An 18157-nucleotide genomic window follows, 5' to 3' on the forward strand; every position below is an offset into this window, starting at 1 on the left:
ACATAGGATGGGTGATACAATAAATGTACAATCGTTGAGGGTCAGACTCTTGGGACCCCTACTGATGTGAATGGAGAAGTAGTGGGCATGTGTGAGACCTAATTCACTTTTATGGGACATATGGAGGGGACAGTCGTAAATGGAGGGGTAGTCCCACATTGTGCTACACCTCAATTCACACAGGGGACTCAGGGACTCCCATTGTGATGATTGGCAGGGGTCCCAGACATTGAACCCTCAAGCATTGTTATTTATGAGATAAAAAACTTTAATAAGGGTTTCTTTATGAGAACCTATCACATGTACAATGGTCTCCAGTCTGCAGGCAGCTTGTACAGAGCAGGAGGAGCTGAGCAGATTGATATATAATATTGTGAGAAAAGATTTAGTATTACCTGTCATTTAGCCATTGACATCTCTACTCTTTTAATGTTGAGAAGTCTAGGAGGCGGAGCTATCAGTGACTGTGTCTACAGGGATAGCTGTCAGTCACTGATAGCCCCGCCTCCTAGACTTCTTAACACAGAAAGAAAGAGATTTCAATGGATTAATAACAAGTTCTACTGAATCTTTTCCCATAAACTTATATATCATTCTTCTCAGCTCCTCCTGCTCTATAAGATGCTGCCTACAGATTGGACTGCAGTATTACTGTGACAGGTACCCTTTAAGCCATCATCCGTTTAATAATGACCTCTAAAACTCAGTTTTTCTATTGAAGGGAGGCTTGGAAGCCATATAAGAGATAATAGTAATAAGACATTAGTCTTGTATCAGATTTGACAGTATGCCTTATGAGATCATTCATTTCCCATATAATAGTCATTTTGCCAGTGATCCAAAAATTTTACAAAATGTGCACTAGACTTTCACGTATTAAATAACAGGTAGAATAAGCCTAACTATTTACATACTAATCCCAATCCTTACATACAGACGTTTTAACTGGCGAGCAGCGAAATACCTCCGCGCCGACTTACAGACAGCAGACTCTAGACTTGACCTCTTAAATTTTACCTGCAGATGTCAAAGCCATTTGACCGTGTTGGCCCAATTTCATGGTGTACAAATGTGCACGGTGGTTGCCGATGTCCAATGTTACTCGCTATCTCTCGGAGATAATGAACTCTTTGGGGATCCAGCTGGCTACAATGCTAGCAGACTCGCCGTTTGGCTTTAAAATGTCATTAAAGTGTTTTTCATGGATTGTTACTTCTTAACAGACTTTCGGGCTTGAAGCATACTGTACGATATAAAGATGTCTCATAGATATTGGTATTTCCTGGCTACCTCAAAGCGGAGCTGCCAACTTATTAAGTCACACTGGCGGCGGCCACGTTTGAGTACGAACCACCCAATCTGTTCGTTCCAGTAAAAATTTTTTTACTGTCACATGAAATGAGTTATAATCTGTGGAAAATGCCTTTCCAAACCTTCGCTTAGGGGGTTGTGTGGAGCCAATGAAAACGTCTAAGCCTTCATTAATCTATCGTGCTGGAGGAATAATAGATATAGAACATTTATACATGTACAGCCAAACAATTAAAAAAGAACTCCGTAAGATGCCAGAAAATTACAGTCATAGATTTAGTCTACGTATGTAAGTTTATAGTGGCTCCAGTGGCGTAACTACCTCCATAGCAGCAGAGGCAGCTGCCACAGGGCCCGGGACATTAGGGGCCCAGCGACAGCCGCTACCGCTGCTATCATTATACTCGGGGGTCTTTTTGGACCCCCGAGTATAATGATTGGAGGACCGGGAGAGGTAAGAAACATAAAAAACACTGTTACTTACCTCTCCACGATCCTGGCCAGGCCTCCTTCCTAGTTGTCTGATGTCTCTGACGTCACATGAACCCGGCCTGCGTCGTCATGTGACGTCTGACGTCATTTCAGAAGGACAGCAGCAGAGAAGACAGCGTAGGAGCCGGGGGACAGGTAAGAAACAGTAGTTTTTTATGTTTTTATTCCCCCGGGTCTCCGATTATTATACTCTGGGGTCTGAAAAGACCCCAGAGTATAATAATTGTTTATGGGTGTCCACAGTGGGACATAATACTGTGTGCAGGGGCCAGTAAGGGACATAATACTGTGTGCAGGGGCCACTATGGGGGATAATATTGTGTGGAGGGGCCATTATGGGGCATAATAGAGCACGCAGGAATGCGTAGGAGGGGGTCGGTCGAAGTCTTCAGCGTTGGTGTCGGTCGGGGGGTGGCCCCATGTCAAAAGTTTGCCACGGGTGGCTCTCTTGGCTATAGAGATCTACTGGTGGTCCATTAAAGAGAGTCTATCAGGTACAAAATACCTTCCAGACCATTAATAGGGCCATGTCGAGGCCTTTAATAAGAGTAGAGAGAATAGAGAGATTCTGCGTTGCAGAGACACAGTGTTCGTAGCTGCTGCAGAAATGCAGGGGAAAGAAAAGAGCTGCAGAAAAGCCGCACTTTCACAATGGCGATCAGATGTTGCAAAATACAGCATGTTACTTTATCTGCGGGATGGCAAGTGTTTTTCCTATAGATTTAATAGAGGAAGGAATAACAGAAAAAAAAGCAGCAAAAACTCATGGAATAATGCTTTCTTAGGCTCAGTTCACATCTGCCCATGGGTTTCCGTGGGGAGTCTACTTGGGGATACCCTGAACGGAAAACTAATACACATAAAAAAAGCAGTTACCTTAGGAAACCCGCAGTCCCACAGAATATAATGGGTTCTGTTTGGTTTCCATACAAAAAATTCGGAGAGAAAAGTGATGCTTGCAGGACTTTTTTTCTGGATTTTTCATGCGGAGAGAGGAACGGAATGGCCCGAATGCAGATGCGAACCCGGGCCTAAGCTGTGTTTTGCTACTGGAGGCCATAGACAACTCTTTGTGGATATGCAAATCAGACTGCAAGTGCACAGGGTCTAAATCTGATTTACCGGATTTGCTTACAGACGGCTGTAGGTAATGGCTGACAATCTCAATCAAAAGCACTGTCTGTAGGTAAATCTAACATATCTTATGAGGTGTGCCAATGTCATGATGCTTTGACACAACATACCCCATGTGACCAATAAAACCCAATCACAAGCCTCAGGGGTCCTCTACCATCACCCAGGAGGATGAAAGACAGCAAAGAGGACAGTCATGTAATGGCGGAAGCCAAAGAAAGGTGAGGGAAGGGGAGTATCAGAACAAAGAGACCCCAGAATATCATAAATCAATTTCGGTGTGGACAGAAAAAGTTTGGTAGGCAGTAGAACTAGCGGGCAAACCTTGCGAATATTCACAACGATGAGGTAGACTCTCTTTTACCTTAAGGATGGGCTCCACGGGATGGAAATGCCGCAAAATCGCTGCGTTCTACAGTAAGGGCAAAGTGGATGGGATTCTAGTGAATCTCATGCCCAATTTGTGGTAAAAACCGCTGCCATTTCCAAAACTGTTGCAATTTTGAAAATCACAACATGTCAATTATACCTACGGAAACGCCGGTGGTCTCCCCATAGGTATAACTGTAACAGAAAGAGGAAAACTCTGTGTACTTTCTGTCTAAATCGCGATGTGTTGCTGCTGCAGTTTTTCCCGAAACGCTTTTTTGCTGTGGGATGCCCCATGGGGCCTTAGTCTAAAAGGAGTTTTCCAGGACTTAAATATTGATGATCCATCCTTAAAAGGTGTCATGTGCTCTAGATCCACCAACCAGCTGTGACAGTGGTGCTCGGGCACAGGCCAGTAATATCAAGATCGGTCACATAACCCGTTCTCATCTTGGTCCTATACAAATGAATGAAGCTAATGCAATATTGCTACACAATTTTCTGCAAATAGTAGCAAAATGTGAAAATATGCAGAGGCGGCTGTTGTCTGGTAATCTGCGATTATTGGAACGACATACTGGTGAGACGAAGGGCAGTTATAATGAATATTAGAGATGGACTGTGCTGCTCCCCATTGGTTAGCCTTCTGCACTGACAGAGCAGCATAGCGCCCCTTCTGGAGGAAGACTTTAACAAATCTTCCATAGTGGGTCAAATAAATTGCAAAGTTAATAATATTTGGCGAAAAGGGAAATTATTTCACAAGACACCAAATGCTGAAGTCGAGCCATGTTGTGATGATCTCCTTCCTTATTTGCATGTAGATGACACCGAGCCCAGTGATGCAAGAAATGCAGAATGTATGTTATCAAAAAAGCAAAATTGTATTAGCAATTTCCCTGTTTCTGGCTTCCACCTCAGAAGAATATACTTACTATATGAGAGAAAAGCAATTTACATAAAGTACTGGCAAGCAAGCCTAATCTTGCATGCACAAAGTAATGCTTATTCTAAAATATAAGACCTTACCCCTGTAATGGGGAGAATAAGTATAAAGCTGGAACCCTGAGTGTGAGACAAGAGGACGGCGTGACAGAGAGGATGGGCTGTTCTCTTCCTGTCTTAATGATAAAGTATGTTATAATACAAGACGACATGGAAGCATTCATCCATACAACCTTCACACGACTTTGTCTCTGCATGGAAGAAGTTTAAAACCACCAATATCAAGTTATTAAACAAAGCGCAAAGAAGGCGCAAGGCTATAGGAAGACTAAAATGTGGATCTTGGCTCGGATCTGACACTTTCCTGCGTATGGCAGATGTAATTTTAATACAGTGTATGTGCTGTAATAATGAGTAACCGAGATAAGCTGTACATGCTGTCTATGTATGTCACACATATGGTATCGGCTTTACATAATACGCTAACAATTTTAATTGGAGATTCCCTGAATCTCTTACACTAAGCTGTATATTCCTGATTCTAAGCCTTGTGAACACAGTAAAACCTCATCCCTTCCCCATTACCCGGCAATGTGGGAAGATTAGAGTGATTTAGCCATTATATATCTATATTCTGCATCTACAGATGTGTCCGTTCTTCCCTTTCTTGCCAAAAACTGTCTGCAAATGTATCTAGACAATGGGACCCGCTCCGTTTTGGAGGAATTATTCCGGCTTGGCTATCATTCCCAGATTAGGCCCTTAGGGTTAATTGACAACTCTGCATTAATCTATAGGGAGCTACTTTCCAAAAAGTGAGGCTAGGAGCACATTCCTCTTTTTCACCTATCATCTGCATATTCCTTGCCCAGAATTCTCAGCAGTCCCTGGACAGTCTCTCCCTGATGAGACACATTACCTCTTTATACTTAGAAGAACTGAAGTTATTATGAAGGTAAAGGGCAGTCACACCTAATATTGGCTTTAGATTTATCTTTTTTTCATTCACTTCCTTTTAGTTAATTGTTAAAAATAAATTATTAACACTTCCATATTGGAAAGCATTCTTACTTTGCAGAAATGTTTTCCACACCTGCCTAAAACCTTTGCACAGGTTTGTGCCTTTCAAAACAGAACGGTTTTACGATATCCTACCACAAAATGATAGGCTACATGTATCTGCGTGGTCATCCAGTAATCGTGCTGTGAAATGCAACATATCTGCATTTTTTGTTGCAGATTTTACTGTGGTTTTTGGAGCTAAAGACAAGTAGTCGTTTCAAGAAAATAGGAAGTATTATGCTAAGGCTCCATGTTGGGGAAACAAAGCTTTTTTTGTGCGCTTTTTGAGCCAAAACCAAGAGCAGCTACATAAGGAATGGGAAATATATAGGAAGCTCTTATACTATACCACTCCTGGTTTTGGCTCACAAAAATGCAACAAAATCTGCAACAAAAAAGCGATTTTTTTTTACAACGTGGGGCTTTAGCCTCAAGGACATACTTATACTTCTCCATTCTCATAATCCACTGCTAGCTTTGGCAAAAAAACAAACACACACACAAAAAAAACTGCAAGTGTGGCCTCAGCTTTAAAGGGATTCTATCATTAGAATCCCATTTTTAACTAAGCCCACGTTGGAATAGCCTTAACAAAGGCTATTCGTCTCCTAACTTTAGATGTCTTCTCCAGGCCACCGTTTGGTAGACATCACGGTTTTTGTCGTTATGCTAATGAGTCTCCAGACAGCACAGGGGGCGTTCCCACATGCTCAAACAACACTGAGGACGTCCCCAGTGCTGCTTGAAAACTCTCCAGTGCCACCTCCATCTTCTTCTCCCTCGTCACCGAAGACGTGACGTCTTCATCCAAAAGCGCCAACTGCACATGTCCGTTGGTCATTTTCCTGTGGTCTCTCCCGATCAGCCACAGGAAAATGGCTGATGGACATACGCAGCTGGTGCTTTTGAATGAAGACGTGACAGTGACACTGGAAAAGAGGCAAAAGCGGAGAAGAAGATGGAGGCGGTGCTGGAGAGTTTTCAAGCAGCACAGGGGATGCACCCAGAGTTGTCTGGAGACTCATTTGCATACAGAAGAAAATCGGGATGTCTACCGAACGGCGGCGCAGAGAAGAATTCTAAAGGTAGGGGAAGAATCGTCTTTCTTAAGGCTATTCCAGTGTGGGCTTAGTTAAAAATGGGATTCTAATGATAGAACCCCTTTAAAGGGAGTGTCCAATATCAAATAAATATTTACAAAAAAGAGAAAAAATTTGGAACAGCACAGTCAAAGACACAACCAAGGTTGGTGCAAGTCTCAGGGGGTCAGACTCAGATCCTCCATAGATACAAAAGTCTCCAAGGAAAAGGCAGCGCTCCTAAAGTAAAAGATCAAAGTGGTTTCTTTTATGTACAGCAATGTTTCAGTCCCTCTATGGAAAGGCTTGGAAATGTTTCTATGGGGGACTGGATCACTGCGGCAGTAACAGGACCTGGTTAGGAGAATACCAAAACCATGCTATATACCTCAATAATGCATATAATATAAACAGTATATTCATTGCATTGACAGCAGTTATCCACCTACCTAATAATAAGCTTCACAGCTTCACCTTATATACAATTCATTATATAAAAAAGCAATAACACTATGACTTATTACAGAGCTGCCGCGATGGGACGAGAACCTGTGAACGGCTGAAGTTCTTCCCAATGTCTGGCGAGTGAAAGATTGCTTTAAGGGGAAGTCTATTAAGATGTTTATAACGTTAAATCAGCGCTGTGAATAATTTATCGGATGGGGAAAATTCAATCTCCTGCCGAACACGGAGCTGATGATAAAAACAGATGCATGTTTAATGTGCTTGGACACTTTTAATATTTTCCCTACAAACTGATTTGAAAAGAAAGCATTAAAGATTGGAGACGGTGATATGACATTTATCATGAATGCTGAATATTGCTAAGTCAGGTCTTTGCCGTCACCAACTCCTAATAGTAATGTATATTTACATACACATCTTCTAAGACTCGTTCTCAATCCGTGCCGCCAGGGAATAGCGCAGACGTCCTCCTCAATGTCTGCCGGACACTACAGATCTTATGTAATATTGTATATTGTGTATTAATGGCTCCGTCTATCATATTGCTTTACTAAGCAGCACATTCAGATATCATAAAGGCAACAATGTCAATTGTCAACCCTTGGCCCCAGTTCACACTTTTAATTTTGCAGTTAACAGTATACATTGGGGGAACTTACTATCTGCATCTTTTTTTTATTAATATTTTTATTATTTCTTATACATATTTAAAGCAATCCTATCATTAAAATTAAATTTTTTTCTGCCTAACACGTAGGAATAGCCTTAAGAAAGGCTATTCTTCTCCTACCTTTAGATGTCTTCTCCGTGCTGCCGTTCCGTAGAAATCCTGGTTTTCGTCTGTATGCAAATGAGTTCTCTTGCAGCACTGGGGGCGGGCCCCAAGCTCAAACAGCACTGGGGGAGCCCCCAATGCTGCGAGAGAACTCTCCAGCGCCGCCTCCATCTTCTTCAGGGACGGGTCTTCTTTAGGCGTTGGCTTCAAACTTCTAGGCCTCGGGCAAAGCCGACTGCGCATGCCCGCCGGCCACAAGAAAATGGCCGCTTACAATGCTGTGTAAGCGGCCATTTTCTTGTGGCCGGCGGGCATGCGCAGTCGGCTTTGCCCTAGGCCAGAGGCCTAGAAGTTTGAAGCTACTGCTGGCAGAAAACGTGAAGAAGACCCGTTTCTGAAGAAGGTGGAGGCGGCGCTGGAAAGTTCTCTCGCAGCATTGGGGATGCCCCCAGTGCTGTTTGACCGCTGGGGCCCGCCCCCAGTGCTGTGAGAGAACTCATTTGCATACCGACGAAAACCGGATTATATACCAAACGGTGGCCCGGAGAAGATATCTAAAGGTAGTAGAAGAATAGCCTTTCTTAAGGCTATTCCTATGTGGTAGGCAGAAAAAATTGAGTTTTAATGATAGGATCTGTTTAAAGAAATGTTGGTGATGTTTTTAGAACGCTTCCAATCTATTATCAATATTGTGAAAAAAATCCCGCAGTTCTGACTTTGACAAAAGATATACTTTTTGTTGCCTAGTGAACAAACAGAGGCCAATAGGCCACTCTCCATCAGGTATACATGGTAAACAGGCTCTCACAGTGTGAATATAGCCTAAGCAGTGTATGAGAAAATAAGAGTGATGGCGCCACCAAAACCTTCATCCAACCGATGTCTAAGAAGTAAAATTCTGTACACAGTAAAGTAGACGCACTTACCAGGTACCGATGTTCCCAGAGCCACAAAAACAACTGCAGTAACAGAATCCTTCAAGCCGATAGTACAGCCAAAATGCGAGGCTAAATCTCCAATGAATGCTGTGAGTAGGCCGATCATTGTGATGGACACAATAAAGCAGGCCCAACCGTTCCAGTACTCCGTTGGTGGGACAAATGCGAAAAGAACTTTCCAGAAGACGGTCAGAAAATGCATCACGTAGTCGAAGCAAGATGGCAGTTTTTCCTCTCCACACTCATCGTCATCGTCATCCTCCCCTAGGGGGAAATGCAAATAAATGATTCATGTTCTGACATATTCACAAGTGAGATATTACATGCTTAAACAATTTGGCGCCATTAGGTATAATGTGTCCACATTACTTAGTAAGGTTCCAACAGTGATGGTAGAAGAATCCAAATAACCTATGGATTACTCAGGCCACACGCACATGACCAAAGTGATTCTTACTGTATGGAAAAACTGATCTGCAATAAACATGTTCACATTACATCGGTATGTCATCCGGAAAAAGACTTGTATGACCCCCTACACTTCTATCTATGAGCATGTGCCGCAAATACGAACAAAAAACCTCTATAAAATGAACACATGCGCATATATTGTACAATATGGGAGGTAACGGAAGTTGGTGTTTTGGGGGCACCGCTTGACAATGAATTTGGGTTTGGCAGCCTTGAACAGACAGCGACTGACTGTAACATAGTCAATATCCTCCTTTTCCCATCCCCACACTTGACCTAATGTTTATAGGGTTGGGCAGCCCAGAACAAGAGCATCTAATCCAATTAAGGTGATGTTATTGCCCACAAAGGTATTGTAAAAAATTACTGGCGCCAGCCAACACAGGTAAGAGATTTTATTGGCCTCCCAATGTTAATAATGGCTGGTTTACAAGCCTGGTAGCGATCCTACTCCCTTATGGACTGACTGAGACGCATTGCGAGAAAATCTTTACGAGGTGAGGCTGATGTGAGCTCAAGGTGACCCTTGTCGGCAAGAGGACCGCTATTATACCCAATTTCTGTAGAAGTACATTGCACTACCCATAGAGCCACCTTTTTACCTGGCGGGACATGAAAGAGGTGACGCTACTGTACCTAATAGCATAATGCTCTAGATTTCCAAAAATTAAGGTGTCTGTCCATCACTGGGGATATTGAGCTGCCAGTTTTGAGAAATTCTGGAGCTACTGTCTGTTGAGTTTTGGTCTTAGATCTGTTAAGATGGTACTCTGCATGGATTCCAATCATCAACCATGGAAAATCGATAGGAATACAGGCAACATATACAAAGGGCGGAATCATTCCAGTTGGGTTCTATCCATCGGCACTATGGAGTTGGCAGGTGAAACCACCAAGTCAGACTCCTTTATCGGCAGACTGACTCCGACTTCTGCTCTGACTCTTTCATAAAAGGCCGACAGTCATGGTCACACAGAAAGAGTAAAAATCCTCTAAATCATATGAATGCAAATATGTAACGAACTATGTATCTAATTAATTATACAATATCAATACTTTAATTAATATAATTGAAAATAATTAACTAGTTTGAAGCTGGAAGCGGAGTGGATGACTTTTTCCGACTCCACCCAAAATTGGCCACGACTTTGACTCTTTCTGTAATGTCCCTATTCCATACTGATAGACTTCTTTCAGTCTGTAGTGTCCCTATTCCATACTGATAGACTTCTTTCAGTCTGTAGTGTCCCTATTCCATACTGATAGACTTCTTTCAGTCTGTAGTGTCCCTATTCCATACTGATAGACTTCTTTCAGTCTGTAGTGTCCCTATTCCATACTGATAGACTTCTTTCAGTCTGTAGTGTCCCTATTCCATACTGATAGACTTCTTTCACTCTGTATAGTCCCTATTCCATACTGATAGACTTCTTTCAGTCTGTAGTGTCCCTATTCCATACTGATAGACTTCTTTCAGTCTGTAGTGTCCCTATTCCATACTGATAGACTTCTTTCAGTCTGTAGTGTCCCTATTCCATACTGATAGACTTCTTTCAGTCTGTAGTGTCCCTTTTCCATACTGATAGACTTCTTTCAGTCTGTAGTGTCCCTATTCCATACTGATAGACTTCTTTCACTCTGTATAGTCCCTATTCCATACTGATAGACTTCTTTCAGTCTGTAGTGTCCCTATTCCATACTGATAGACTTCTTTCAGTCTGTAGTGTCCCTATTCCATACTGATAGACTTCTTTCAGTCTGTAGTGTCCCTATTCCATACTGATAGACTTCTTTCACTCTGTATAGTCCCTATTCCATACTGATAACTTCTTTCAGTCTGTAGTGTCCCTATTCCATACTGATAGACTTCTTTCAGTCTGTAGTGTCCCTATTCCATACTGATAGACTTCTTTCACTCTGTATAGTCCCTATTCCATACTGATAGACTTCTTTCAGTCTGTAGTGTCCCTATTCCATACAGATAGACTTCTTTCACTCTGTATAGTCCCTATTCCATACTGATAGACTTCTTTCAGTCTGTAGTGTCCCTATTCCATACTGATAGACTTCTTTTAGTCTGTAGTGTCCCTATTCCATACCGATAGACTTCTTTTAGTCTGTAGTGTCCCTTTTCCATACTGATAGACTTCTTTCAGTCTGTAGTGTCCCTATTCCATACTGATAGACTTGTTTCAGTCTGTAGTGTCCCTATTCCATACTGATAGACTTTTTTTTAGTCTGTAGTGTCCCTTTTCCATACTGATAGACTTCTTTCAGTCTGTAGTGTCCCTATTCCATACTGATAGACTTATTTCAGTCTGTAGTGTCCCTATTCCATACTGATAGACTTCTTTCAGTCTGTATTGTCCCTATTCCGTACTGATAGACTTCTTTCAGTCTGTAGTGTCCCTATTCCATACTGATAGACTTCTTTCAGTCTGTATTGTCCCTATTCCGTACTGATAGACTTCTTTCAGTCTGTAGTGTCCCTATTCCATACTGATAGACTTCTTTCAGTCTGTATTGTCCCTATTCCATACTGATAGACTTCTCTCAGTCTGTAGTGTCCCTATTCCTCTACTTGTATAATATCTACACATATTCTGTACTTGTGGGATTGGAGGAAGCAGCGGTGTATGTAACAGACACATTTAAAGACTTGAAACCTGTTCTCCAAACCCCTGACATGATTCCTGCTGTCAGGCAATGTCTCCTTCTGACCACTCGCTGAATGAAACCTTGCCACGTTGCTATTGTCCCCAGTGCTTCGGTGACAGGTCTATAAAATCATAACAATTCAGACCAAATTTCCTTTTGCTAGATCATAAAATACAGCAGTGACTCGCAAATCTCCCCAGCAGCAATCCCTTTAGGGAATGATTAATTTGGCTTGTGTTGGATTGAACGGGAGGATGTATATGGGCTTTTGGGATAAGCTGTCATAATCGGGATTGAAAGGCAGCTGGCAACATCTGCACTGAGAGCCACAATTAAGTTAATCACAAAAAGAAGTATCATAAAATGAAAAATTGCTGGGAGCTCGGCCCGAGTGACCTCGAAGAGTCTCTGCGGACCAGGGATACTGACTGCGATGTGCCACCTCCAAATACACCCGGACAGGGCTCGGTGGCATCAGCCTTTGATGACTGTAATGTAATTCAAGTCTTTAATTGAAAGAATCCGCAGGAGACAAAACAGAACATCTGACACTAATAGCGCCATCCGTTGTTGTCCTTCAGAGGAGCACTCTCAAGTTCAGATTCATATTTAAGGCAGTCAAAGTGCAGTTATCCTTAAATGTCAAGCATCGAAGAAAGTGGAGCCTGGCGGTGCTCGGAGAACGCAGATCACATTGCAGGAATCATCTGTTATAATAACAACAATCTTCATTCTGTAAAGTCATCAACTCGGAGTCAACAGTACTTATGACTAGGCAATATATTCCTAACGCGTAAAACAGTCACTTTCCTATTCCATCCACACTCCATTGTTGTCAGAGCAACTGGGCTTATAGACTCCTTCAAGAAATGGAGCTACCGATGTAGCAGCCGCCAAACGGATATATTCTGTGGAGTCAGAAGTAGTGTTGAGTGAATAGTATTCGATCGAATACCTCGCTCCCATAGGAATGCGTGTAAGCGGCCGAACACCAAGGGGTTAAGCGCATCAAATATTCACCCCTTGGTGTTCGGCTGCTTACACGCATTCCTATGGGAGCGAGGTATTCGACGAATACTATTCGCTCATCTCTAGTCAGAAGGGCAAATACTTCGCCTCCTGCTCCAACGCCACAAGTGGCTGACCGCTATGGTCAGACCGAAGTAGTAACGCAATTCTGATTCACAAAAAAGTTAGTGAATTCCTACTATAGTTAATATCTAACAAGCTATACATCTGATTAATTATACTGTAGCAATAAATGTATAATATAATTTTATTTTAAAGCCTCTGTCCAAAACTGTCCCAGCCCCATGTATATCTATGTATATCATATTAGCGAATGTTTGTTTCACGGGTCATCGTTTACCTTGAATGGTACGTGGGGCAAAAATCGTGAAACGGTTATCTGCAAATAATAGATATAGCTACCCTCATTGACTCTAATGTTACTTCTCCTAGCACAAAAGCATGTACTTACAAATATGGGATTGGCTGCATGCTGAACTCTAGTGGCCAGCTGCCCATGAGATTACCGACAGCAATATTCTGCCTTCTATGGTATTGCTCAAAAATTTTAATTTGAGTTTTTGACTGGCTATAGCTCAGAAGGTCCAAGGTGTGGTCATGCTTTAACCTGGGACAAAAATTCAGCTTGATGTCTAACCCCCTTCATAGTCTTTGATGTACAGTAGTGCTTAAGAACCAGCAATGAGAAGGTATACCTCTGTTTACAAGGTGGCGGTGAATACAGTACAGAAGTCTTAAAGGGGGTGTCCAGTTTCAGAAAATCAATGTTATTTTTTGTGTACTTACCATTTTCCAATATACTTTGTATATCAATTCCTCACTGTTTTCTAGATCTCTGCTTTCTGTTATTCTCTGTTTACTTCCTGTGGCCAAAAATCAGTCCATGGTCATGTGATATACAGTCCATGGTCATGTGATATACAGTCCGTGGTCATGTGTTATACAGTCCATGGTCATGTGATATACAGTCCATGGTCATGTGATATACAGTCCGTGGTCATGTGTTATACAGTCCATGGTCATGTGTTATACAGTCCATGGTCATGTGTTATACAGTCCGTGGTCATGTGATATACAGTCCATAGTCATGTGATGAACACACAGGTGCACAGCTCGTTAAAGTTACAGCTCAGTAATCAGACATCTGCCTGGTAATGAGCTGAGCACGTGTAAATATTACATGACCATGGACTGTATATCACATGACCGTGGTCAAACTTTTATCCACTAGAAGCAGCAAGCAAGCAGAGATCTAGAAAACCGTCAGGAATTGATACAGAAAACATACTGGAAAATTGTACAACTTTTTATTATACAAATAATAACATTGGTCTCTCAATATTGTCATGAAACCGCACAACCCCTTTAAAAAGACGATGGATGTGTAGAGTCCTTTCATATTTCCACATTCTTGATACTTCCTACAAGAATACTTATATTTCTGACCTTAGGTCCGGGGCCCCAATGCAAAATATGTAAGGGGCCCCCACTTATCAAGTGTTATCTATGATACAGGTGTCTTCTTATGCTGCAGAAAGGTTTTTGGGCCCACAGAGGTTCCTGGGCCTGCTACCTCTGCACCTCCTATAGCTATACCCCTGTTTTTGACCTTCTCCGAGTTGAGCTGAGACTCACTGAAGCACCCCTTGATCCATGACTTTTCGGACTTGCCAGTTAGCCTAATATAGATTTTATACATGCTATAAATAAAGTAACCCATGGCTCCTACAATGTATAGGACGTGCAGGGCCCTTATTATTGGAAACCTATAGTGCCTCTTGCATTTCCATTACCTACAATATGTCAGTACCCATAGATAGACATCTAACCTAACCTCTGATACTACACATCATATTATTATGTCCCGGGCACTTATTTTAAAATGTCTTGGTCACTGAAGCAGCAGCTTGGATGTTACATGATAAGTCCTTGCGGATTCAGAGGTCTTGTTTGACATACATTTGTTCTTGGCACAAGCTAGCAGGCCACAGATGCAAAAACCAAAAACATTTCCTTTGGTTTGCTTATTCTCCGATGCAATAAGTAAACTGCTTGAAGCATAACGTATGATTTGTAAAAGTGACAAGGAAAAATAGAAATAATAATAATAATATAAAAGTGTATTATTACCTTATACCGCGCAGCAAGAGAGAATCTTATCGAGAGAACGAAATGCTGCTAACTAATATATAGCAACCAGCACAGCCCAGACAAGGAAACAGAGTCCATGAACCAATATATTCCTTATTGTGAGCAGGACATAGATGCAGTTATTTATTCTGATCAATAAATGTGACTTTTTCTCTTTCCTGACCTCAGGTAATACAATGTATAATGGTGGAGGCTGCAAAATACCATAAAATATTTGATTTTGCCCCAAGAGCAGCTTATGTGACTCCTCTGGTTCCTTCAATGTCTATAGTCCGTCTACTTAGTAGCATCAGCGCAGGTTATTGCAGCTTCGTCCTATTAACATCAAAGGGTACAGCCAGTAGGACAGATTTTTGTTGCAGCAAATTATGCCACAAAAAAAGCTGCATTTCCGCAACGTGGAGCCTTGGCGTAAAAGTGGCCGCAGAGGATCTCCACCCATCTGATAGTGATGGCCTATCCTAAAAAGGGACCTTACTCCACCGCCTCCAGTCCTTTGCATTCTTTAACAGGCCATGCTCCACTGACTGCAGCAGTTGGTTTTTCCTCTCGCCCCCACTGCTCCTGAGCAATTAGTGCAGTTAATTTTGGGGCCTGATATGCTAATTAGGTTCTCTATAATGGGTGGTGTTATAGAGAAGCAGGGAAGGAAGTGTCTTTTAGAGCTCTTTGACCCTGTCTACTTCTGATTGGACAGTGTCACATAACCATAGTTTAGCAATTGTGGATAAAATCCCATTCATTTCTATGAGACCAGACACATGAGTGCTATTTTTGAGGGCGTGCGTCCGTGCCATATTCATGGACCACAAATTATGAAGCATGTCATATATTTGGCTGCATTTGCTTCACAGGCCAGTGTAGCCAATCATACAAGATCCGTGATAGTGGATGACACAATGCAATTCAGACGTTTTTGGTTTTTTTGCAGGATTGCGGATCAATATTTGCGGACAGCAAATTCACTACGGTCATTTGCAGGTGGCCTCAGAGTTCATAATCATGTCTCCTTGCTTGTTCTTCCCTGAAACCACCCACTTGACCGTAGAGAGTCCAAAAAGCATATCAGGCACCTTAACTAACTGCAACGGTAGCTCAGGAATGGCGGGGTTACAGAAAAAATTCCAACACTGGAGTGGTAACTGATAAAAGATGCAAAGAACCGGAGTTGGTGAGGTGGTGAAAGGTCCCTTTCTGAGGACAGGCCATCAATATTTTACCCCAATTACCTTCATAAAAAGTAACAAGCTCTTAGTGGGGTGTAGGACTCATCCTAAGTTTTGCAGTGGGGTCTATGTTTTCTGTCTATACCCTTGATACCTGGACTATACATCATCTTATCATCACATTTGGAAAGTACAGTAAGCTTCAACCAAAAACATTTATCTTTTACTAAGAAAAAACCTCCCAAACCCTGGAAACTACAGTAAAGTTCCACCGCAATCATTCTAAAGTAAAGCAAAGATCCCATTTAGGAAGCCAAGAAGCCAACACATGTGTAGACTGATTTACAAGGAGAATTGTGTGCAATGAATAATAGCTATGTGCTAATTCTTGTATCTCCCACAGAGTGAAGGACGGGAGGAACAAATAGTACTAACTGGAACTTGGATCCCAACAACTTATGAGAAAGTTCTGATTTAGTGCTCTGATGTATTTATTTGAGCAGCAATGGCCGATATGTTTCATATTTAATGTACGAATGAAATAAATCACGGATGAACGCTTATTTTGGAAGTCTAAACGTTCCATGACACAGTCCCGAGAGAAGAATGTCACTAAATTAGAGCAGCCAGGTCTCGGGGGACCTCTAAGACTGCCTTCAGAGCTAAAGCCTTGGTTAATTGCCATAATTCCCTTCTAACAAATGTAATATAAAGTAACATAATTCTCCCCCGATGGCTTCAGATTCTCGGGTCGCATCACATTAGAAGTAGTACATACACATAATATAAACTTACCAGCGCTAACTGTAATCGCCTCGATGAATTGCTCTCTCCAGCTGTTCGTTCCGACCACAAGAGCGAGATTTGTCTTCTTAATAAGTTTGTCCACAGTGCTCTGCAGAGAGAGAAGAGGAGTAAGGGACTGGTTGGATTCATTGACTACATACGACGGACAATCTTGGCCATTTGGCAGGTGTATAACAGCGGGTGAACCTTAGGGACCACCATAAAGATATCTTGGGAAGAATGCACATACGTTGTTCCAATGTTCAATGCTGACTCCTTATATTACACCGCATCCATTGCAAAGTCTTATTGGCTCCCATAAGGATTTTAGCGCGTTGGGCGGCAAAGACAGAAAACGTGTTCTCAAAGCTTTCTTACATGAAGGCGGAAAAAAAAAAAAGATATGGCCTGCACCTCTAGGTCACCGTATACACAGATACAAACTTTAGTTCTTAGTACAAGTTTGGTTAACTGTATTACCGCTACATGATGACCTTCCATAAGAAAAGGTGAGCTTTTAGGATCTGTTGTTGATGTGACTGTGGGCTGGTTTGGATGGGAGCCAAGAGTACTTGGCAAAAATCGCCAAGCCCCAACAGAGTAAGGAAACATCTGATCAAGGTTACTGTAAAGTGGCAGGACCTCAGCTTTATAGATTCTGGAAAGCAACCAAAGATCGGTGTATTCAATGGTCAGTCCAGGTCTATGTTCTACCATTTTGGTGTTTGAGAAAGGCGAGAGACAGTCTGACTGTATGACCCTATGAAAGTAAAATCATAACCCGGGTCCAAATCTAAGGGGCACCTCGCATCTGAAACAGGGTTCTGATATTATCATTTTAAGTAAACACATAAAATACCATTTATTTCTATGTGTTTTTCAAATATTATTTTGTCTGATAGCTTTTAATGAAGATCCTCTTGGTCATATCGGATTATCAGGATGGTCAATAAGGCCAAGCAGAAAAATTCTGCTTCGGGAATTTGAAGCTGATTTTTTTTTGCTCCTCAAACACAGATGAGGATTTTGATGCTGAATTTGAAGCAAAATTTGGCGCTGAATTTGGAGAGGAATGTCACAGTATTTTGCCTTTATTGGGTAGGCCCAAAGTCTGCACCAACAGAAAAGCTGTATTTTCCACCTCCCATTCACTTCAATGGGAGCTCTCCATTAGCTTAAAATATTAGCTAGTGCCTCCCCAGTGACATAAATAGGAGGCGGATTTCAGGTGGAAATGTGTGAACACCCTCTTAGGCCTCCTTCACATGACTGTACTTTTGATCCACAATTACGGATCAAAGTATGGACACATGCATTTCTATTGGC

At 42.0% G+C, this 18157-nt stretch overlaps 1 protein-coding gene across 6 annotated transcripts in view; it reads right to left on the reverse strand.

Annotated features, from left to right (window-relative positions):
• The window catches only part of SLC8A1 (solute carrier family 8 member A1), a 269144-nt gene that overhangs the window by 8780 nt on the left and 242207 nt on the right, over positions 1-18157 (reverse strand). For all 6 annotated transcript variants that reach the window (XM_075267413.1, XM_075267408.1, XM_075267412.1 and 3 more), the window contains exons 6-7: positions 16841-16940; positions 8559-8834 (exon numbers count right to left, since the gene is read on the reverse strand). In XM_075267413.1, the coding sequence (XP_075123514.1) occupies positions 8559-8834; positions 16841-16940 (376 nt within the window). The remainder of the gene's footprint in view (positions 1-8558; positions 8835-16840; positions 16941-18157) is intronic.

This window comes from Leptodactylus fuscus, chromosome 3 (genome assembly GCF_031893055.1).
Source record: "Leptodactylus fuscus isolate aLepFus1 chromosome 3, aLepFus1.hap2, whole genome shotgun sequence".
NCBI classification, from domain to species: domain Eukaryota; kingdom Metazoa; phylum Chordata; class Amphibia; order Anura; family Leptodactylidae; genus Leptodactylus; species Leptodactylus fuscus.